The sequence below is a fragment of the Gekko japonicus genome, unplaced genomic scaffold (assembly GCF_001447785.1).
Source record: "Gekko japonicus isolate JY-2015 unplaced genomic scaffold, Gekko_japonicus_V1.1 scaffold53, whole genome shotgun sequence".
In the NCBI taxonomy this organism is placed as follows: Eukaryota; Metazoa; Chordata; class Lepidosauria; order Squamata; family Gekkonidae; genus Gekko; species Gekko japonicus.
Window position 1 is genome coordinate 695,201 of NW_015162474.1, and position 22,970 is coordinate 718,170.

Sequence of the window (22,970 nt, forward strand, 5' to 3'; positions counted from 1 at the left end):
CTTCAGTCGATGGAGCTCAGTGAGGCAAGGTGGGGGAAGGGACAGGATGTAGCTTCCCTCATACATGTGCTCCAGTGTTCCCTCTAAACTGAATTAGTGTGAGCTAGCTCACAGTTTTTTAGCCTCCGGCTCACACATTTTTGTCTTAGCTCAGGCAGGATGGCTCCTGAGCAAACTCATTTATGCGGCAGCCGAATCGCTCGCTCACAACTTTAATGCCAGTAGCTCAAAAAGTAGAATTTTTGCTCACAAGACCTCAAAACGTAGAGGGAGGATTGATGGGCCCCATTTTGTATAAAAAATAAGACTTCTCCTCTGCCCCATATAATTGGGGCAGACATGTGAATAAATACATGCAGCTTTCCATTTAGCCTGGCAATCCTTAAACTCCTGAAGGAGTGAAGTTCCAAGGATTATAAGGATAAATAAAACAATAGGTAACATTTTACTATATCATTAACTAAAATTATATAATAATTTTAGATTCCAGTCCTACCACTAAGTTTTTAAAAGCTCCATTGATTTTAGTGTTTAACTTCCTCCTGCAGAAGTCAACGAAACTCAAAAGGGGCTTAATTCAAAATACAAGTAAAATTCTGCAGCTTAAGCCCCATGATTCTGTGATTCTAAATGCCCTCACAAATAAAATGGCCCTAGAGCACCTCCTAAAAATGTCTTAAGAAGCACAACTTCTCACCTCCTCAAGGAACCCTTCTACAAGTTAGGAGCCACTGTAGAGGAGGTATGGACCCTAGCAGGTATGGGCCCTAGCAGATATCCGGCTGGCCTCGACCAGGGCCAGGCCTTTCTCAGCCCTGGCCCCAGCCTGGTGGAACTCTCTGCCAGACGACATCCGTGCCCTGCCTGATCCATTAAAGTTCTGCAGGGCGTGCAAGGCAGAGATGTTCCGAGAGGCCATTGGTTAAGGCCAGCTACAGTTTCTCTGCATCTGCCCAGCACCCTCCCCTCCCCCTCATGGAAATCATGAAAATTTGAATGCTAATCATGCCATCTTGTTACAGTACTTATGCTGAATGTTTTAGTGCAGAATTTTTGTAGTTTTAACTGGTTTTAACATTTGTATTGGATTTTATGTTGTTGTAAACCGCCCTGAGCCCCACGTAAGCAGGGAAGGGTGGTTGAGAAATCGAAATAAATAAATAAATAAAATAAGTGGGCCACCACAAGTGGAGGAACACCAGAAGGTGGGAACCAGAAGAGCACAGTTGTTGCACTGGAGCATATGGCGCAGAAACTTGGTTCTTCAGATATGTGGTCCTAAGCTGTGAAGGACTTTAAAGTGCTAGAACCTTGAATTTAACTCAGAAACAAACTAGCATCCAGTGTAGCTGTTTTAAAAGAGGCAAGATGCATTCCTGTCAGCTAGCCCCTAATAGTTGGGCTGCCGTTCCCAACCATGTTTTCACCAGTAAGCTGTAACCATTGATTTGTGTTTTTAAATTTTATTGTAATTATTGAAATATGGTGTGACCCACACTGAGCCCACTCATGGGATGGGCAGGATATAAAATAAATAAATAAATAAATAAATATAAAACCAGTTATAGTTTCTGGGTTGTATTCAAGGGCAACCCAGCATAGGCCCTGTTAAGTAGTCCAACATAGAGCTTTATAGTAGTCTGTTACTCTCCTTAATAGTGCAGAATTATTTCACTGCTGGTTCAGCTTTTGCCCTTCTAATATGAGTTTCCGTTCCATAGCTCTGTCGAAACTCAGTGTGCTTTCACTGGGCCTTTTAATACCTTAGAATCAGTATCTAACCTAGCCACCCTAGACTTTTATGGTCAAATTAAACAGAGCTGTTCTGCCAGTGCTGAAATGACTCACGTCTGCAGAAATTTCTTCTGTGTCAGCTGGTGAGACAGGAAACCTGGTAGGCGTTAGAAAAAGGACAGGAAAACCTGCACTCTGTACATGTGCTCTGAGGGTCACAATAGGTCACATATTTTGTATAAGAATGAAAATGCATTGGCTGCAGGAGTGAGATTCTTACTTGCTTAAACACCTTAAGAAGCACGTTGCTCAGTCTAAATTAAACCAAGGGCTAAAGCTGTATATGCTGTGAGTCATAGCTAACAAAATATGACTTGAAATGTTCATTACAAAATTTGTAGTTGTGCTTCAAATGCAACAGCCTTCCTGAAAACATAGATTTTAAATAGCTGAGTTCCTCTCCTGTACATCTGTGAGCAAGCTAGGTGAACTGTTATTTTTACAAAGCAACAAATAAATAAATAATTATGATTAGTATTGTTTTAGTCTTGATCATGAAAAACTAGTTAAATGTAGAATAGTTGAAACACTACAAAAATGTTAGCTTTGGCAATTAGACAAAGAAAGAGAGTTCTAAAGTTGTAGAGCATGAAGAATGTCTACCTATGTGCCAATGTAGGATAAACCCAGATATGAATGGCATATTCCAAAATGTAGTCTTTGTTTGTTTGTTTATTTCATTTGAAGTAAATGAAAGAACATCGAATACTTTGGGCTTAAAGAACCTGCAGAACCTTTTATTCTCCCCAGATCTGCTACCAGTCCTGAAGATTGGACCTGCCCTGCAAGTTTTGTGCTTAGAACTCTATTCCCATTGGTAAATGTATAGCACATAAGTATACAAAGGTTTTTCCAGTGTGGCAAATAGTGGCTGCCCAGTGCCATTTCAGGGGGATAGCATAAGCACCCTCTCCCCACTTGTCATGATTGCAAGCCCAAACTGGGCTCCTGGGCACATTAGAGTTGAGCTCCAAGCACAGAACTTGCAGTATACATCTGAGTGACAAAATCTGGGATAGACCTGGGCAGGAGGAGAGAAAAATGGAAGTGCAGAAAAGTCCTTACTGTAGTCTAGACTTAAGGTTACAGAATCTGCAGTAATTGACACCATTCACAACCAGGGCCGGCTCCAGGGTTTTTTGTACTCTAGGCGAGACCACCTTCTGGCACACACACCCCTGGCACACACACACCCTGCACGCCCACCAATTATGGGGTTGCCAACCTCCAGGCAGGGCCTGGAGAGAAGGAAGTCCAGCTGCTGAGCGCGCGCCACACACGCACACACACACACACAGTGGGTCAGACTACCTCGGGAGGTGGTGGATGCTCCTGAATTCCAGGTATCTCCCAGATACAATGAAATATAAAGAGAGGGTGAGCAGTATCCTCCCAGTTCCAGCTAACCCAAGCCAGTCACTCACTGAATCAAACTGGCATCATGCTCAAACACAGACTCTTGCCAAGTATCATCACTTATAATCTCAGCCATGTATAAAATAAGCATCACCACAAGCCTGTAAACACAAATGTATACACACCTCCAGAGACTTGGAAAAGTTATGTGTGCAGAGGGGCTGCAAGTAAGGGGGCGGATGAGAGTCAAGGATGCTGGCTGGGGCCCTTCCCCCCCCCACTTGGTAGGAAGTGACTGGAAGGCAAGTAAGCTATGCTGCCGTGGTGGTGGTGGGGCGATGAGAGTCAAGGATGCGTCACGTCTGGGCAGCAGCGGGATGGGGGGGGGCGTGGATCCCTGGGGCCCTTCCTCCCCCTCCTCCATTGGAAGTGACTGGTCTGGAAGCGAACAGTGGCGCAGACCCTCCCCCGCGCAGACCCTCCCTGAGACTAGCCGCCCCCTAATTCATGCAGTAGCCAAATCGCCCGCTCAGAACTTTAATGCCAGCAGCTCACAAAGTAGGATTTTTGCTCACCAGACGCCACAGCTTCAAGGGAGCCTTAATCCGCCTCCCCCCCCCGCCTCGACGGCATTTTGCTTCGCTGGCTTGCTGCAGGCAGCCTGATGGAAGCCTTCCCCCCCTGCACAGACCAGGGGCGGGGGGGCAGGGCAGTTGACGCCCTGGATGGGCCCTGCGCCCTAGGTCCTGGACGGGCCCTGTGCCCTAGGCCAGACACTAGCCTAGTTGGCCTAGTGATAGAGCCGGCCCTGTTCACAACCTTGCCACTGCCAAAACCATGACTCACCAGCACCAGACTGCAAATGAAGGTGGATGTGAGCAGAGTGTGGATGAACTATGCTAATCCAAATCAATGGCATGATCAGTTGGCATTGGCATCAGGATTTATCTGCTCAGGCTGCTGTGCCTGTATCATGCAGACTAGACCCACTATGTAGTGTAGGAAGGTGAGTGTACAGGCCCTTCCCCTTTTTTGCCGCTCTGTGGTGATAGAATTATAACCATAAAAAACCCTGTTGCTGGATCTAAAAATGGTTTTAGGTGTATATACATTTCTTGTATCCACTGTCATCCCTGGTCAGATGGGTTTTGCAGTTTTCAAAATAATATAAACCTTGTTTGATCAGAGGTGAAAACTGGGATGATGGGAGCCAGGGTGAGGACCTGTCCCTCTGTCAAATTGCCTTCAGTTCTCTGAAAAATCTGTTGTCTAGCATCAGCCAGAAAATATCACAAATGGTCACTCTCTCCTTCTTTCCAGAGGTGGAATGGTCCAAACAAGTGAACAGTATGAATTTGTGCATCACGCATTGAGCCTGTATGAAAGCAGGTTGGCTGCAGAAGCTGTCCAGTGAAGCCAAGAAGGAAGAACGAAATGTGTAATTTTCTTGAGGTAATTCGTTTAATTACCTACCAGCAGCTTCTTCAAGGAGTTTACAGCAAAGGAGAGGCAGCCGATTTGTAAAAGGAAAGTGACTGGTTTTTAAAGAAGCATAAAAGATTGATGGACCCTTGTCTTGAATGTATTGTGAGTTCCCTGAAACAGTTTTAATGAAGGTTAATGTACCGATGTTACATTTGGTTTACACATATAGACATTATGAAGGATTTATTACTGTATTAATGGAATATGCCACACTGAATGTACGTAACATTATGTATGTGTGTTCTACAACAGTTGGACATGGGAAATGCCACTGAGGAGATTTGTACAAATGCTTTTCATGTTTGCAAAGTCTGTTTTGTGAATAGGCTGTCAGATGTTCAGCTGTACCTGTTAAGTGCTATTACCTATTACGTGGTAAACTTAATTCAGAGCCGCTTACGATCCTCATGACTGAATGCCTCAAGGGATCAATGACTGGTTCAAAAGGAAAAAAAGCATTTTAAAAGCATATGGTAACATAATCCATTTTTTTAACTAGTCAGAAAACAATTTGTATTTTATATGACAACCAACTTCCGTAACATTATGATTTATTTCACATGTATAGAAAATTCTGTAAAACATTGTTGAGCACAATGGCTGTGATAAAAAGGGAAATTGTCTATCACAAGCCCCATTGACACAAATGAGAGTTATGAAAGAAGTCTGCATTTCAGTGGGGCGTGCTGTACCCTAATGAATTCTTCATTTATTTCAGTGGGGCTTGTGCAAGAAAATTTCCCACTGGATCCAGTCCAGTGTCTGTTATTCAATGTTTATGCATCTATTCAGTGCTGTTAATTGTCTTAGAAGCAGCTTTTTTGCTCCAGGACAGAACCCAGTGTATTTGTAAACTCATGTGAGTAATTTTACTTTTGAAAAAAAAACTTTGTAATGGTAAACATTTTAAGTATTTGCCAGTCTTTTCCTAAAGAGTTCTTTTTACAAAGAGAGAGAGAGAAGCTATCAACATTTCAATATCTGGCCAAGAACAGATAGATGTTTTGGAGAACACAGAGCCAGAGGCTGGATGAAAAGTGAAGATTTCGTATGGAACTGCCTTTATGGCAGTTATCTATTTGCAAAGAAAAAGGGCACACACCCTTTTGGCAAGAACTAAGCAAAATTAACTGGGGGACTGTCTGAATGCAGGGTCTAATAATGAGTTTTTAAAAGCAGCAACAATGTTATCTTTGCTTCAGATAGCTAATAAACTTGAATACAAAATATTTAAAGATTGTGTTATTTTATTGTTTTATTTCACTGATGGTCATCAAAGTTTACTTCTCTCATACACTAATAGGCAGATGGAGCCCAGTTCTCACGTTCCTGCTGGATCAAGTACAAATAATACTGTCTGAGTTTCCGGGGGGCCCTCTCCTCACGGTATATGCAGCAGATAGGAAGTGATATGGGACCAGTACAGATTGGGGGAACTTCCATGGTGACCCTTACCTAGTTAAGTAATGTCCCCTGAGATATTGTCTATACTATCAGATAACTGCATTGGTGTCCAACACAAAATGTAATACAAAACATAATTAAGAAAGCACACACACACACAGGGGAAAGTAGCATTAGCTACCTACCTGAAGAAATGAACAGTTCCTTCCAGATAAGAAAGTTTCCAGGCCCAGCATCCAAGCCACTTCATAACTGATACATGGGTGCATCCTGCACATGAAAGACACAGTGACAAAAGCTTTCCAGAGAAGACTTGACCAGAGCAGAATCTCTAATGTGTACAGCTCTGCTCTCAGAGACTAAGAGGTGCCATATGAAAGCTTTTCCATAATGTCTTGGGCAACACTGCTAGTCAGAACAGGGTGCAAATGATAATCTATGCTCAGTGTTATGAACTCCACTTCTGGCCAGTTTCCTCTTACAAAACGTCCAGTGATAAGAGGAGTTTATATGTATACTGACATAGATATAGTGATGTTCATTAGTTTAGATGGCTTTAAAAGGGCACTAGCCAAATTCATGGAAGATGGATCCATCGATGGCTGTTAAACCCCAGGAATGCTCATTGCTGGGAGAACTACTGGTGGTTGGGCTTTGGCCTCTATGTTTCTCTTTGTGGGCTATTGGGAGCATCCAGTTGGCCACTGTGGAAAACAGGATGCTGGACTAGAGGGACTGTTGGTCTAATCCAGCATTCTTATGTTCTTCTTCCAGTTCCAAATCACTGGAATTAAAGCAACCAACATTATATGAACTCATAATGTAAGAACATTAAGGACCTTAGAGTGTTGGCTCAAGAATTGACTTCATCCTTCTGACGTATGGAACATTCAAGGATGAGTTACATGTGGTATCTAATCACGTGGTGTTCCTGGATGGATTCATAGCATATCATTACAAATGCTGGTGATGTTTACAGTACAGTACAGTATATATTTATGTAGCCCAATCAAGATCACCTGTAGACACATAACAGTTTGCAGACAAGCAATTAAATGAAATTATAGTTCCTTTTCCCTAGCTAAATCTGCTGAGTTTTCAAAGGTGTTCCACTACCGTATTTTTAAAAAAATCTATGTATCCCTCTTTTGCTTGGATTTTCCTAACTGGAACAGATATCCAGCACATACCAAAGCATCAGATGAAAGTACAAAGTGGTGTAAAACTCCCCAAAACCAGTTGAATAGAAGGAAGTGTTCGTCACTGACTTTTTCCTCCTGTGAAGGCACATTTCCTTCCTAGCCTTCGCTTCACTTATCTGGAGTATGCTTTTTTTAAAAAAAGAGAGAGAGAAGCAATGGGAGTTGCTAGAGGGAAAATGGAGACTTTATTTCACGTTCTAATTTCTACCTGCTTGGCCTTTGCGATCTGTGGTAAGTACAATTCCTCTTCAGTTACATGTCTGTTCCACATCCTGGCTGTGATTCCCGAATGATCCTTGGAACTTCCCCATGATGCTGAGAATGACTTCAGTTTATACAAGGAAAATAGAGGGATGGGCCAATAAAATACAAACTGGTTTAGCTTCCATTCAAAAAGAAAATAAACTTTCTTTTTAATATAGTATCATTCTTTGTTGAAAGATCATGTCTCTGGACACTCCATTTTGTCCAAATCCATTTGGAGAGGGATATATATATTTGCCTTCATGCCTGCTCTGTCGGAATCATACAACTACAGGCTTACAGATATGTTTTAGATAAAATCTGCTGTAATTCCATGCTCTACAACCAAAAAGAGAAAGCAGGCACCGAATTGAAAGCTTTGACTATTTTGCAAGGAACTGGGACTTTTTACAAAACTTTAAAAAGATTTGTGCAACAGAAATTAACACTGAAATTGTATTATTTCATGGTGCACTATAGAATAAGGGTTGGTTTGTTTGCTTGCTTGTTTTGGATGATTATTCCTGAGTCTTACTGCTATGACCAATCTGGTCTTAATTAGAATATAGTAATTAGAAACTTCAGTGCAATTAGAAGCATAAGTTATCAAGTTTGTATTAGTAAACTAATCCCCCATATTTATATAGAACATGTGGAGTACAAACATACAGATATAGAGGCAAACAGATTTTGGAAAATATCCTTTCCCCAGAAAATGGATTGCTTACTGGAGAATATTTTCAAAGGAACTGTAGTGTGGTGTACTGCTTAGAGTGTTAGACTTGGACCTGGGAGGAGCAGGTTCTAATCCCCAGTCCGCCATGGAAGCTTGCAGGGTGACCTTGGGCCTATAATACATTTCAGCCTATCACACATACTTTACAGGGTTGTCGTGAGAATAAAATGTAGAAGAAAATTATATAAGCCACCTTGGGTCCCCATTGGGGAGAAAAGTGGGGTATGAATGAAGTAAATAAATAATAAAGACTTGCTGTAAAGTTGTGTTTGGACTATTTGTTTTCTTGTCGAAAAATCTTTGACAGCTTTTAAAACTCCATGTTTGTATGCCTGTGTGTGAAGGGTGCCAAACAAAAAGATCAAGACAAAAGGCAAGGGCCATGGGTACAGGTTCACTTAACTCTTGAATCGTGGTGGTGGTGTTATTTTCTAAAAGTTAATATGTACTATTTGCTTTGGCTCTTCACCTTCCAGGAGGGTTTCTGATTCTCCATGAGCGAAAACAGCAATGTATTTATGAAAGCCACACAATAGCACAAGTGGGAAACTGCAACTTCACCAATCTAAACCAGCAGTGGAAATGGATGGATGAGAAGCTTCTCCATGTTAGATCTGGCCAGTGTCTGGCTGTCACAAAATCCTATGCTGCACATTCCCGCAGAGTGATCATCGCCAGCTGCTCTGAGGCACCCAAGTGGACCTGTCATAGCAAGGAAGGGCTCCTTGAGGTGAAAAACAGCTCTCTGTTCCTCCAGAAACAAGGCTCAAACGTAGTAGTGAGGATGGGTAGGAAGTACCCCCATAGTTGGATAAAAACTGATGTCGACAAGAAGGGACAGACTATCCATGAAAACCTGTGCTCCAGTAAAGGTAAGCAGCTTCTCTCAAGAAGATTCCTGTGAACTATCAGACTGCAAACATGTGTCTTGAACTCACTGATGGTTGAATGAACAATGACATTTAATTCTTAGTGACAGATCTAGGGAGAATGAAATGCCGTTTGAGGTAACCTAAGAAGAATCCTTTAAGAATCATGTGTATACATTTGTTGGCCTGCTGTATGTTTTCAAAGTTAATGTTTATTCCTTCTGCCCTGTATTTCTATGGTATGTTGAGCTTCTGAATACATTCATAATTTTATTGAGTATAGGAGGTGTATATGTTTCAAGCAGTCTGTAAATGGGCATAGGAATCATCCAGCATCCTCCCCTTCATACATTTCATCATAGAAATCAATATTCAGAAATGAGTCCCTTCTATTTTTAAAAAAAATCAAAATAAGTGGTGATTAATACACAACAGTCTTGCTTTCTTGCCCCAGCAAGTTAGACTCCTCATTCATTGAGAGCCATACATGAATGAAGATATAGCACAGGTGGCCAGTCCTCAACTTTTGGCAGTCCAACATATGAAGTGACTGAAAAATGAAATTGGGCTTTTTCTAATCATGGCATTTGGATGCTGATAGGCCTGGGCATGAACATGTAAATGTTTTTAACATTTTATGCATGACAATATCTTGTAGCAAACATAGGTGATAATCAATAGGTCCATCTTAACTATATTTTGGCATCTCACATTTCTTTGTTTATATGTGTGTGTTCTGTGTGTTCTGTCACACACCCTTCGCAGCCTGCAATATAGAGATGGTTATTTATTTATTTATTTATTGGATTCCTACCCCACCCTCCGGCTCAGGGCGGCTTACAACAGTTTAAAACAACATACAATTTAAAACAGTGGATATAAGATATAAAATACAATAAATACAATAAAACTAAGTAAATATGGTTAAACCAGCAGACAGCCAGTGTGATGTTGTTATTAGTGTTGGACTAGGATCTAGGAGACCAAGATTTGAATCCTGCATCAGCCATAGAAGCTTGCTGGGTGACCTTGGGTATGTCACATACTCTCAACCTTACAGGGTTGATATGAGGATAAAATGGAAGAGAAGAGAGAAGAGAAGAGAGAAGAAGAAGAGATTGGATTTATACCCCGCTCTTCACTTGGAGTCTCAGAGCGGCTTACAAACTCCTTTCCCTTCCCCTCCCCACAACAGACACCCTGTGAGGTGGGTGGGGCTGAGAGAACTCTGACAGAAACTGCTCTTTCTCAAGGACAGCTTGTGCCAGAGCTTGTGACTGACCCAAGGTCACACCAGCAGCTGTGAGTGGAGGAGTGGGGAATCAAACCCGGTTCTCCCAGATTAGAGTCCGCACACTTAACCACTTCACCAAACTGGCTCTCTTCACCAAAGGCAGAGTATAGATGAAGTAAATAAACAAATATCTCCAGTAAACACATGGAAACTTGTATGGATGCATTATGACACATTCATTTCAATATCAGGGAGAGATTCCACTCACACATGCACTACTGAGAATGTCTGATATCACAAGGTATGGGACAGTCCCCATTTGTGCAGAGCTCCATGTGCAAAAGCTCCTCAGAACAACTGGTTCTTCTTCCATCTCAAAGAGAACTCTGCCACAATGGTCAGTTGTCCTGTGGCAATATCCTGGACCTATTCACCAATCAGAGTATAAACCAAGAGCTCCTGGGAAACTGCACTGTCACAAATGTTTTCTGAATCAGTGTCCTATTACTCTAAAAATATAAATGTTTTCTTTTTAACATAAGCGGCTCAGAATCTTAAAGACAGAGTGTGATATAAAGCTAATAAGTAAATAAATGTAACAATTATGAACCATACAACTAAAAATATATGGAAATCACAATCCAGAAAACTAATATGGTAAAGCACAAAAAGCCTTTGCCCATTTTGTTCAATCTTGTCAGCAACATGCAAAGATCAAGATTCAACAAACTGTAGATTCAAGGTAAAAATCAAGGAGTAGCACTTGTTTGGGGTTTGAACCAAATATTAATTTATTAACTAAATATTATACTCTGGTTGTGTATATTTCACAGAACAGAAAGGAAGAATCCCAGTTCCATTGTTACCAATGCAATCTCTATCCTTATAGACTTATATTCTTATTTTAAAGCTGCTCTTCATAATATGATGACCATAATTATACTGCAATTGGAACATTAACATTATTTAGAAATGACATTAAAATGCTGATTTCATTTTTGTGAGATATAATTGAGGACATCAAGTTTGACATGAATCACTTTGCGCGTATATTACATCCTCCCTTTGTTTTGACTATAATCTTAAGCAGACAAAACAGAGGATAAGCAAAAAGGATGCAGCATATGAGCTAAATGACTAATGTGAGCTACGTACAGTGTGATAAGGAAGCACACAAAGTATCTCCTAGAGGTTCAAGCCATGACCCCTTGAGCTCTATTCTGGATGCAAAAGCCATAACCCAATGAGATCTGTCACATACAAGGGCTTGAGTATTACTAATAGGGGCTCTGACATCTTTGTTATCAGCTTCTCCTTGTGCTACATCATAACCGATTTTTGAGCTCCTGAGTTATGAAAGCAGCTTAAATGTCAGATGATGTGTGAGCTGATATTTGGTTGGGGAAAAACTACCCCTCTTCTCATGATATGGACTGGTGTCTCAGCAGCTAAAAGCAATGGCCACTACCAGTGTTCCCTCTAAGCTGAGTTCATGTGAGCTAGCTCACAGTTTTTTAGCCTCTGGCTCACACATTTTTGTCTTAGCTCAGGAAGGATGGCTCCAGAGCAGACTAAATATGCAGTAGCCTAATCGCTCACTCACAACTTTAATGCCAGTAGCTCACAAAGCTGAATTTTTGCTCACAAGACTCCGCAGCTTAGAGGGAGCATTGGCCACTGCCGTTTGTGAAGTTCCAACCCATCCCTATTGTCCCAGATCAGGTCCAAAACTTTTCTGCTCTTGTTGAATTTCTCCCCCATTTTCTTCTGTTCTAGTTCTACTTTAAAAAAAATATCCACAAGAACACCCAATATTCTACTTTGAATAAACAGTTGAATGCTCACAAAATTTGGGTTGTAAGTGAGGAAATGTAGACCTCTTGCTGTTTATTTAGGAAGGCTGGTTAAAAACATGCCAAGACAGTATGTGAAATATCCAAACACAAAACCCCCCAAAAACATTAATTTTAAAAGTTATGCTGCATAAGTAACATTGGTCTCCAAACCAGATATTCTAATGTTACTAAAGTAATGCCAGTGGACTGATACATCAAAGGTGATAGTAGGTTTTATCAATATTTGAATTTGGATGACACGTCAAACACATCCTATTTCATTAGCTAACCTTGGTGAAAGACAGAGCAGATGAACATGAGAAACTGCCATGTGGATACCAAGCCTAATGCTGGATCCTCATGGCCATTTCACAGATCTTCAACTGCATCACACAACTCCAGAAATTGTTCTCAGACTGAATACAGCATCCTGATAATTTCAGCTTCTTTTTAAAAGGATGAACTTGAAATAAGGATGAGCTTGAAAATGTATGCCAAATAGGGTTGCCAGATCCCCCTGGCCACTGATGAGGGGTGGGGTTACCAGATCTAGTTTGGGAAACTCCTGGAGATTTAGGGATTGGAGCAGTTTAGGGTTGCCATTCCCCAGTTTGGGGTGGAGAATTGCCTGGTTTTGTAAGCTCCTGCCTGCCACCAGCCAGCTGGCTGGTGGGAGGAAATCCCCGTCCCAGCAGCAACGTCAGGAGATGTGCCTATGTCACCCAGAAGTGACATGGGCATGGCGGGGGTGATGCTCTGGTTTTTGGGCAAAACACTATGGTTTGAGGCTGATTTTACCATAGAGTTTTGCCCCCAAACTAGAGCGTCCCCGACTTCTGGGTGATGTAGGCACATTATAGCATCCCTCCCCAGTCCCAGAAAGTCTCTCCTCCTCTCCCGCTGGCATGTCATTCCGACCTGGCAACCCACCTGCAGTCTGGAGATAAGCTGTAATTCCAGGGGATATTCAGGTCCCACCTGCAGGCTGACACCCCTAAAAAGCCAACTGAAATCTCAGAACTCAGGTATGAGAAGGAATGAGGGTATTTCCACATCCCTGTACAATAGGTTTGCCAGCTCCAGCTTGAGAAATACTTGGAGATTTGTGGGTGGAGACTGAGGAGGGAGAGGTTTGAGGATGGGACAGAATTCAGGGGGATATAATGCCATAGAGTTCACCTTCCAAAGTGGCCATTTTATTCAGGTGAACTGGCCTCTATCACCTGGAGATCAGTTGTAATTCCAGATCTCTAGCTACCACCTGGACAGTGGCAACCCTACTGTACAATAACCTCTGTACTTATTTACTTCATTGATACCTCACTTTCTCCCCCAATGGGGACCCAAATCAGTTTACATCATTCTCTCCTCCTCCATTTTATTATCACAACCCCAGAGCTAGACTAAGCTGAGAGTGTTTGACTGGCCCAAGGTCATCCAGCGAGCTTCCATGGCAGAATGTGTATTCAAACCTGGGTTTCCCAGATCCTATTCCAATACTCTAACCACCACTCCACACTGGTTCTTAACTATGAACCATTTAAATCTAGAAGGACAAAGCTTAGACTGATTCAAACAAATAACAAGCACTTAGCTTTATCCAGCTTTGTCTTCAGACCTAGAACTTCCTTCATCCTTCAAATGAAAAACAAAAGACACCACACTTGGTATGTACTTTTTGAAAAGAGCAGTCTTCATGTTGCATATTCCAATTAGTGGTTCTTATATGAAGAAACAGAACACATAAATATATTTATTTAAAGTAGTTGTAGGTTGCCTCTCTACCAGAGTGTTTCAAATGGTTAACATCAGTTAAAGTAAGCAACAGACCAAATATGACATAATTCCTTGATAAAGTACCACCCACTAAATCTTCTTTCAAAAATACAACGAATTATCGTACAAGTTTTAAAACATTTTTTAAAAAGACACCACACCACATTTTTAAAAACAGCTGCAGCAGTAATTAAACCCACAGACAGCAACCAATGTAAAACTTGAATATAACCAATCAGCAGCAAAGATGGGGGGGACTACATGCCCCTCAAATGCAGTCAAGTTTTAAAAAATCTTAGCCTGACATTGAAAAATAATGAAACATGCTCAGCACAAGGAAAGGCCAGAAGGTAGCCACCAAAAAGTTGAGTCATGAATTCCACCCACCCCACCTCAGATGGCAGGGGAGAGGAGACACATAGGGTTGCCAGGTCTGGGTTGGAAAATATCTGGAGATTTTGGGGGTGGATCCGGGAAAGGGCAGGGTTTGGGGAGGGGAGGGGCCTCAGCATGGTACAATGTCATAGAGTCCACCTTTCAAAGCAGCCATTTTCTCCAGGGGAGCTCTTCTTCTGTCAGCTGGAGATTAGTTGTAAAAGCGGTAGATCTCCAGGTCCCACCTGGAGGCTGGCAGCCCTAGAGGCACATGAATACCTATGCTGAAAAAATACGGTTCCCAGGTAGGATGGTGTATGGGGTCCTAAATAGTGAGGTCCTAGGCCATATAATAGGGCTGTTGGATTGTAACAATGTTTGATGTTGGGCTTGCATCACACACTGATAAAGATTTTCTGTGTAATTTAATAAATATCCCATACTTTTTTTCTTCCATACAGATCAAAGATTAGAGTCAAAATAACAGCATTAGATGTTATAAGGCAAAAAATCCTTCCTGAGGAGTTTAAAATACATGATAGGTTAACATGCTACAGGGTTTGAAAGAAGGGAAGCTTTTCATTGAAAGGTACCTTACAGGGACACATGCCCAGAAGAAAGAAAGTTTTATTTTGTGGGTTTCATTAAACATGTGTGTCAATGTTTTTAAAAAATGTTGTTCATTTCAGGATGAAAGGTCACAGACTGCTCCTTTTGGCAGGGGAGAAATCATAGGTTGGCTTTCAATGACATCATAATTACATGCTAAGCAATCATATTTAGAAACATCTGCTACCGCTAACCCAATCATTATGACTTTTTTAGAGGATCTTTGAGCTAAAATTGCCTAGTGTTGTGGCAGCAAAACAAGATTTTGCCATACATGCAACCCTTCTGCTAAGCCTAAAGTGCCCCAGGCAAACAAATTCTGAATATGTTGTAGAAGGTCATGAAGTTTTCCATGTGAATAATATATCCCCATGCTGAATGCAAGCATATAAATGTAGTTCTGAAGGCCATAGAACACCACAGACAGAACCTCCCAGAGTCCCAGTCCCCAGCCACACAGAAAGGAGGCTCAATTATTCTACCAGTGAGAGGAAATGTGGAAGGAAAATGTGTAACAATTTCTTGCCACAGTCTAATTGCAACTCTGGCATCTCCTAAAAGATAGATGACTTAAAAAGATCATATAATCATGGCCCATTGTTGTTGTTCAGTCACACAGTGGAGTCCGACTCTTTGCGCCCCCATGGACCACATCACGCCAGGCCCTCCTGTCTTCTGTCATCCTCCGGAGTTTGCTTAATTTCATGTTCGTTGCCTCGATAACACTGTCTAACTATCGCATTTTTGCCGTCCCCTTCTTCTTTGACCTTCAACCTTTCCCAGCATCAGGGTCTTCTCCGGTGAGTGCTCCCTTCTCATTTGGTGGCCAAAGTATTTGAGCTTCAGCTTCAGTATCTGGCCTTCCAGGGAACAGTCAGGGTTGATTTCTTTTAGGATTGACTGATTTGATCTTCTTGCAGTCCAAGGGACTCTCAAGAGTCTTCTCCAGCATCATAATTCAAAAGAATCTATTCTACGGCACTCAGCCTTCCTTATAGTCCAACTCTCGCAGCCATACAGTACTACTGGGAATACCATTGCTTTGACCAGACGGACTTTTGTTGGCAGAGTAATGTCTCTACTTTTTATTATGCTGTCAAGGTTTGCCATTGCTTTCCTCCCAAGAAGCAGGGGTCTTTTAATTTCATGGCTGCAGTCACCATGGCCCATTATCAGAAGACTAAGGGCTCTGCCCACCAGAAGGCTGTTCCCTGTACAGAGATTGTAGGAGAGTTTGCCTGGAAAAGTTCTCAATCATTTAACAGACCTGCACAATTTGTGAGCAACCGAGATGACATTAACCACTCATCTATGCAAGGCAGCCCACAGAAATCTAGATGGGCTTCCTGCTTTTGTTGCCTTCCTCCCAAGGAGCAGTTTGGTGTAGTGGTTAAGTGTGCGGACTCTAATCTGGGAGAACCGGGTTTGATTCCCCACTTGCACCTGCTGATGTGACCTTGGGTCAGTCACAAGCTCTGGCACAGCTGTTCCTGAAAGAGCAGTTTGTGTCAGAATTCTCTCAGCCCCACCCACCTCACAGGGTGTCTGTTGTGGGGAGGGGAAGAGAAAGGAGTTTGTAAGCCGCTCTGAGACTCCAAGTGAAGGGCGGGGTATAAATCCAATCTCTCCTTCTCTCTCTCCTTCTCCTTCCTGGGACTCAAAAAAAGAAAAGAAAAGTAGCAGCACCTGTCAGGCCATAATATCATTTGGCTTGCTTGGCCATATTTTGTGCTGATTGGCCACATTCCAACAAAATGAAAACAGGAGACGGGCAAATGAACACTTGCTTCTGCATATGCATTTTCTCTACCTGGAACACAGGAATCCCCCAATTTAAGTACTAGCATCCACACAACACTCAAGCTCATTCTGGTCACAATTCATGGACCTCTGGGGGCTTTCTTTTTTAAATTGAAGCAAAAACCTTCTTTGATCTCTTTTCAAGTAAAGAACTGTGCCACTGGGCAAAAAGAATCTATGTGGACACTGCCCACAACTAATATGGTAAGGGGCGGTGGCTCAAGTGGTTAAGATGCTGAACTGCAGGCTGTGGAAGGTCAGTAGTTCAGCAGTTCAAGACCCAGGTGCCGCAAGACGGGGTGAGCTCCTGTCTCTAGTTCCAGCTCCTGCCAACCTAGCAGTTCGAAAGCAAGAAATTGCAAGTAGATAAATAGTACCACTTCAGTGGGAAGGTAACAGCGTTCCGTGAGCCTTGGTGTTTAGTCATGCCGGCCACATGACCACGGAAACGTCTTCGGCTTTGGCTTTGAAACGGAGATGAGCACTGCAACCCTAGAGTCGGATTCGACTGGCTTTCGAGCAAGGGAACCTTTACCTTTACTAGAGGTCCTTTAAATGGCCAGTTTGGTGTGGTTTGGTGTAGGGGTTAAGTGTGTGGACTCTAATCTGGGAGAACCAGGTTTGATTCCCCATTCCTCCACTTGCAGCTGCTGGATGACCTTGGGCAAGCCATAGTTCTGTCAGAGGTGTTCTCTCAAGAGGAGTTCTCTCAGAGTTCTCTCAGCCCCACCTACCTCGCAGGGTGTCTGTTGTGGGGAGGGGAAGGGAAAGGAGTTTGTAAACTGCTCTGAGACTCCAAGTGAAGAGCGGGGTATAAATCCAATCTCTTCTTCTTTTTTTCTTTCGCCATATCATAGCTTGACAATGGCAGCACAGCTGGGAAGGGGAAAGGGTTTTTTTGACCTGTGGGAGGCCCAGCACAATCTTCATTGTGTCTGTCTTAAAAGCAGGAAGGGTGGGGTGAGGGAGCAGTGGCAGAAGTGAGTGGTGCAGAGACAGGGCGCATAGACCCCATTCATGTGGGCTGCTGCTGCCCTCATTAGGCTGTGTTTGCACCCTCTGTGGAAGCAGCCCAATATACAGACAGGCCTGCCTCCCTTTACTTCCTTCCTTCTTTCTTTCTTGATGGCTCCTCCAAGTTCCTCCCACAATGCAGACAAATGTTATGTACAAAGGTGCACCACACCTGATTCAGCTGAGAGCATTATCAGAGCTACAGTCTCCAAAGCTAGTATTGCTACTTGTTCTTTATCTATTCCTTATCCATTTATTTCATAAATACTCATGGAAAAGAGAAGCTGCACCATAACTACAAAATGCAACTTTAATTTAATGCAATATAATGTTATTTTAATAAAGTACCTGTAATGTTCTGAGACTAAGATATGTTCTTACCATCTCACAATCAGTGCCTTATTTTGGGGTTGGTATATGGGTAGGAATTATCCTGTGTCAAAGTAACAGATAAAGCAGTCCTTAATGACTAGTGAACACACCTAGTCTACACACGAACAGTCAATCCACATAGTTATTCACATTCCAGATTGCCTCCCATTGGAGGCAAAGTATTTCTACTAGACCTGAAGGGCTGGCAGACCTTAAAGGAACATTTCACAGAGAGATCATATGTTAGGACTCTTTCAAAAAGGGCAAAATATAGGCTTGCCAAGTCCCCCCGGGAGGTGGGGAACCCCCCACCCAAGAGGCCCATTACCCACCGCTGGCGGATCGGGCCCCAAGGGGAACCCCACCCCCAAAGAATGCGACATGCCCAGCGTCAGCACGTCACCCAGAAGGGACGCAATCACATTGGGCACGTTGGGGGTGGGGCCACAATCATCCGAGGGAAAACCATTGTGGCCCCGCCCCCAACGAGCCCAACATGATTGCATCACTTCCGGGTGACGTAATTGCGGCGCGCACGCATGGACTCCCAGACCAGCACTGGACTCCCTCGCTCTTCATGAGGCAACCCTAACTTGGCAACCCTAACAAAATATGAGAACGCACTTCCACATATAAAATCAATCCACACACAGGTCGCCACCTGTAAATATTTATTATTACATTACTGAGATGCTTTTGCAGCGAACTGCATGTGTATGCAGTCTTCACATGTGATGATCAAGAAGTCGGTTTCACATAATTTCCTCCATGAAAATGCTTTCCATATAATTTGTCATAATTGAAGTGGCTCCTGTGGTAAAATGTCACCCACAAGCACTTTGTTCTGCCACAGGGAAATGTGGATTTTACTCAGCTGGCCTTGGGGCTCATCCTGCTAGACCTTAATGCGTTCACCTATCCAGTTTTATCCTACCTGCCCCCAACATATACAAAATTCCACCAGAATATGAATTAGATATATGGTTTTCTAATATTTTGGAACCTAGACACTCTGCTTCCCTCTCTTAAAATAATTTTCTTCAATTAAAGTATCACTTTCCTATCCAAAGAAATCCTGGAAATCTTATTCTTAGACGCAAGCAGATGTCCCCCTGTCTTCTCTTTTTAATCTTTGTAACTGTGCACCAAGTTAGGCTTTTATATGAGTGCAACAGACCACTATAACATCACTGGAGGGGGATATTAATTTTGCTTGCATAAGCATCGTTGGTTAACCAAAGGGGGAAAAATGTAGTTAAGAAAATATTAAGTAAAAACATCTGAGCAAAGGAAAATAAAATGAGTAATACAAAATCTATATTTTAGAGCTGAGGTCTAAAATAAGGGTCTTCAGTCTTGTTGAACCAGTGGATACTTTGGGAATTTCAAGAACAGGTGGTGAGTGAAACAACAAAATGGCTGCCATGGATGGGTAGGGCCAATCATAAAATATCTTCTGTGATGGCTGGGTCCAATCATAAAGCATAGGGAGATTCCACAAAACATTAGGCTCCTTTGATTGAAGCTGCTGTTTCCAAATGGGTGCTTCTTGCAGATACAAAGGTGATATCTCCTAGGCTCTTCTGAAGCAGCTCCTTCTCCAGTTTAGTACAGGAATGTCAGAAATGGCTCCTCAGTTTGAAAAAGAGATGTTTTGTGAAAGAAGTAAGGGGGTTCCAGGAAACACACTGGTGAGCCTCATGGCACATACAGGCACTAAACTGGGAATAACTGGTCTAAAACTTGCCCACCCATCCTTGATGAAGTATTAATACGTATGCAGCATAAAGTCGTCAGATTTCTCTTCAGGTTTTTGATGTCTTTTTCTTTCCCCCACATTTTGGTTTGGCTTCCCTTTCTGAGGTTGACTTCCAAGAATTCCCATCTAAGGGGCAAACTAGACATTATAGCACCCACAGGTCCAACTTGTCCAACTTGTGGATGCCATGCCAATGCCTTTTTAAAGTTGAACTCAGCCATTTAAAAATACCACGAAGGCCGAATTCTAATCAATCTAGTATGACCTGTATTCACCTCCACAAGGGACAAAGATGCTGCTATGTAGCACATCAGACTGCTCCCATCCTACCTAGTAGGAAATTACCAACCATCTCCCAGAAGGTTCCCTAGCCTTCACTGTATACCTGCTACTCTTCCCTTGGCCCCAGGAGTGGGAATTTGTTCTCCTGGCTAACTCCACCAGCATACAAATTAACATCCTATCTGCTTGACAGATTAAAAGCTAGAGAAAAAGCCTTGATCTGCCACTTTTTTGTCTGCCTGTAAAGATGGTTTTAAGCTCACCTCTGAGCATTCATAAAGTGCAAAGTCAACATCTACCTTGCAAAGTTGAAAACTGTTACCCAGGTACCTGTCTAAAAGCACAAAAGATTCCATTTTCAAGTGCTGCACTTCTGACAGGTTGCTGTTTGCATGAAATAGGCAGCTTGAGCTACAGAAGCTATGTAGTTCTATGTTGACTGCAAGCGTGAAAGTGCTCTTTATATTCTGACTCTTCCATTAAAAATGTATTCAGCAAGCAGTTAGATCAGTCAGAATCTCAAAAGGGTCCAGACATAATACCTGACCATCATGAGAGCTATATGTTTAAAAAAAACATTGATATCACTTTAGGAAATCAGTCTGAAGGTTAAAGCCTACATAATGAACTATTGTCCTAAAACTGTTAATAGTGTAATTTTCACGTTCATGAAAAAGATGTAATTACTGTGTATTGTTTCTAAATATGTTTAGCACTGATTACATTTACTGTTCTCTATTTGTCTTAGATTTCCAGATTGATGAAACATTTGTTCGGAGCACTAGAAACACATCCCCTCCATTGAATTCTATCACATATAGTCCACAGAGTTTCCTTGGCACCAGTCCAGTTACTTTCATCAAAAAAGCTACAGAAAGCAACAATAAAAACATGGACAAACATACTCTAAGCCAGAATTTATTTGGAATGACAGAAAAACCCTGGATTCCCACAATGATCCATTACTTCTCTAGCACCACGGAACAGGTAAGAGAAGTTGTTGCCTGAAACAGATTGCAGTTCTGCTGCTAGTCTGACAGAATTCCTCAAGAGCAGAGGATGGGTAGTTGCTGAAAGAACTGAACAGTTTACACTCCACCTTGTCTGAGGGAAGGGTCAGCTGGGGAAACCTTACAAGAGAAGACTGTAGAAATAATATAGCTAAAGTCTAATCTACCATTCCTGGGTAAGGTAGTGGAGAAGGTGGTGGCAACACAGCTCCAGGTTTTCCTGGAGGATGCTAATATACTGGATCCCTTCCAGTCTGGTTTTCGCCCTGCCCATGGGACAGAGACCAGTGTTGGTCACCTTGGTGGATGACCTCTGGAGATACCTGGATCAAGGCAGATCGGCACTGCTACTTCTTAATTTGTCAGCAGCATTTGATATGGTTGACTATGATCTGTTGACCCACCACCTTGCTGATGTGGGGATAAGGGGGCTTTTCTTGCAGTGGCTGACCTCCTTTCTCCAAGGTCAGGAACAGAGAGTGGCACTTGAGGGGGGATTATCTCAGCAACACCTACTAGAATGTGGTGTGCTGCAGGGGTCAATTCTCTCCCCAATGCGGTTTAATACCTACAAGCACCCCCTCACCCAGATTATCCAGAGGTATGGGCTGGGTTGTCAGCAATATGCAGATGATACCCAGCTCTACCTACTTATGGATGGCCACCCAGACTCTGCCCCAGAAAATCTGGACAGGGCATTACAAGCCGTGGCTGGCTGGTTACAACCGAGCAGACTGAAATTGAATCAGTCAAAGATGGAGTTCCTGTACCTGGGTCGCGGGGGATTGGGGATCAGGCTCCCAACCTTTGATGGGGTCCTATTGGTGCCAGTGTCGAAGGTGAAGAGCCTGGGGGTGTTCCTGGATGCCTCACGAACTATGGAGGCCCAAGTCGCTGTCACTGCCAGGTCTGCATTTTTCCATCTGAGACAGATCAGGCAGTGGGCCCCATATCTCCCCGGGATCTGGCTACAGAGAGCCATGCAATGGTCACTTCGAGATTGGATCATTGTAATTCTCTCTATGTGGAGCTGTCCTTGATTCTGCTCCAGAAGCTGCAGCTGGTGCAGAACGCAGTGGCATGGGTGTTGACTTCATGGTCTGTGCAGGCGCAGATCCACCCAGTGCTGCACAAACTGCACTGGCTGTCTACTGAGTACTGGATCAGTTTCAAGGTGTTGGTGCTTACCTTTAAAGCCCTATCTGACCAGGGGCTGCATATCTGCAAGACTGCCTCTCCCTCTATGAGCCCTGAAGGGCTTTAGGATCTGCCAACCAACATCTCTTGGTGGTCCCCAGCCCCAGGGATGTCTGCCTCACCTTGACTAGGGCCAGGGCTTTTTCAGTCCTGGACCCTACCTGATAGAATGAGCCCCCATATGAGATCAGGGCCCTGTGGGACCTTTTATAGTTCTGCAGGGCCTGAAAGATGGAGCTCTTCCGCCAGGCTTTTAATTAGGGCAGCGGACATCCCCCCCTTTCTACTGTGCCTCCCCTCAGTAGGTCAGATCTGCATTACTATCCATGAACCAAAACTGGAAATAGATGACATCTGTGAGGCCACTAGGACTTGTACCAGAGGAATGTTGTTCTATTTTATCAGTGTTTTAACTGTTTTAATTCTTTGTGGGCTGTATATTGGCTGCGGTCACATGGAACATTAGCCATGCTAGAGAGACGGAAGACAGGTGGATTTTCCGGGCGCGATTTCACCGGCACATCTGGGAAGCATAGCGCTCCCGTGGCTCAACCGAGGCTTCCCGCCGAAGACGCGCGGCAAAAAACTAGTACCTCAGAGGTACTAGTTTCCGGAAAC

General features: G+C 43.0%; 2 protein-coding genes across 2 annotated transcripts in view; both read left to right on the forward strand.

The window, feature by feature from the left end:
* The window catches only part of PTPRR (protein tyrosine phosphatase, receptor type R), a 176,903-nt gene extending 172,339 nt beyond the window's left edge, over window positions 1-4,564 (forward strand). Inside the window, exon 14 of the mRNA XM_015405691.1 lies at window positions 4,471-4,564. Coding sequence (XP_015261177.1) covers window positions 4,471-4,564 — 94 coding nt within the window. The remainder of the gene's footprint in view (window positions 1-4,470) is intronic.
* A 2,832-nt stretch (window positions 4,565-7,396) lies between these two features.
* Window positions 7,397-22,970, forward strand: part of PTPRB (protein tyrosine phosphatase, receptor type B) — a 118,495-nt gene continuing 102,921 nt past the window's right edge. The window contains exons 1-3 of the mRNA XM_015405701.1: window positions 7,397-7,472; window positions 8,697-9,092; window positions 20,894-21,132. Coding sequence (XP_015261187.1) covers window positions 7,397-7,472; window positions 8,697-9,092; window positions 20,894-21,132 — 711 coding nt within the window. The remainder of the gene's footprint in view (window positions 7,473-8,696; window positions 9,093-20,893; window positions 21,133-22,970) is intronic.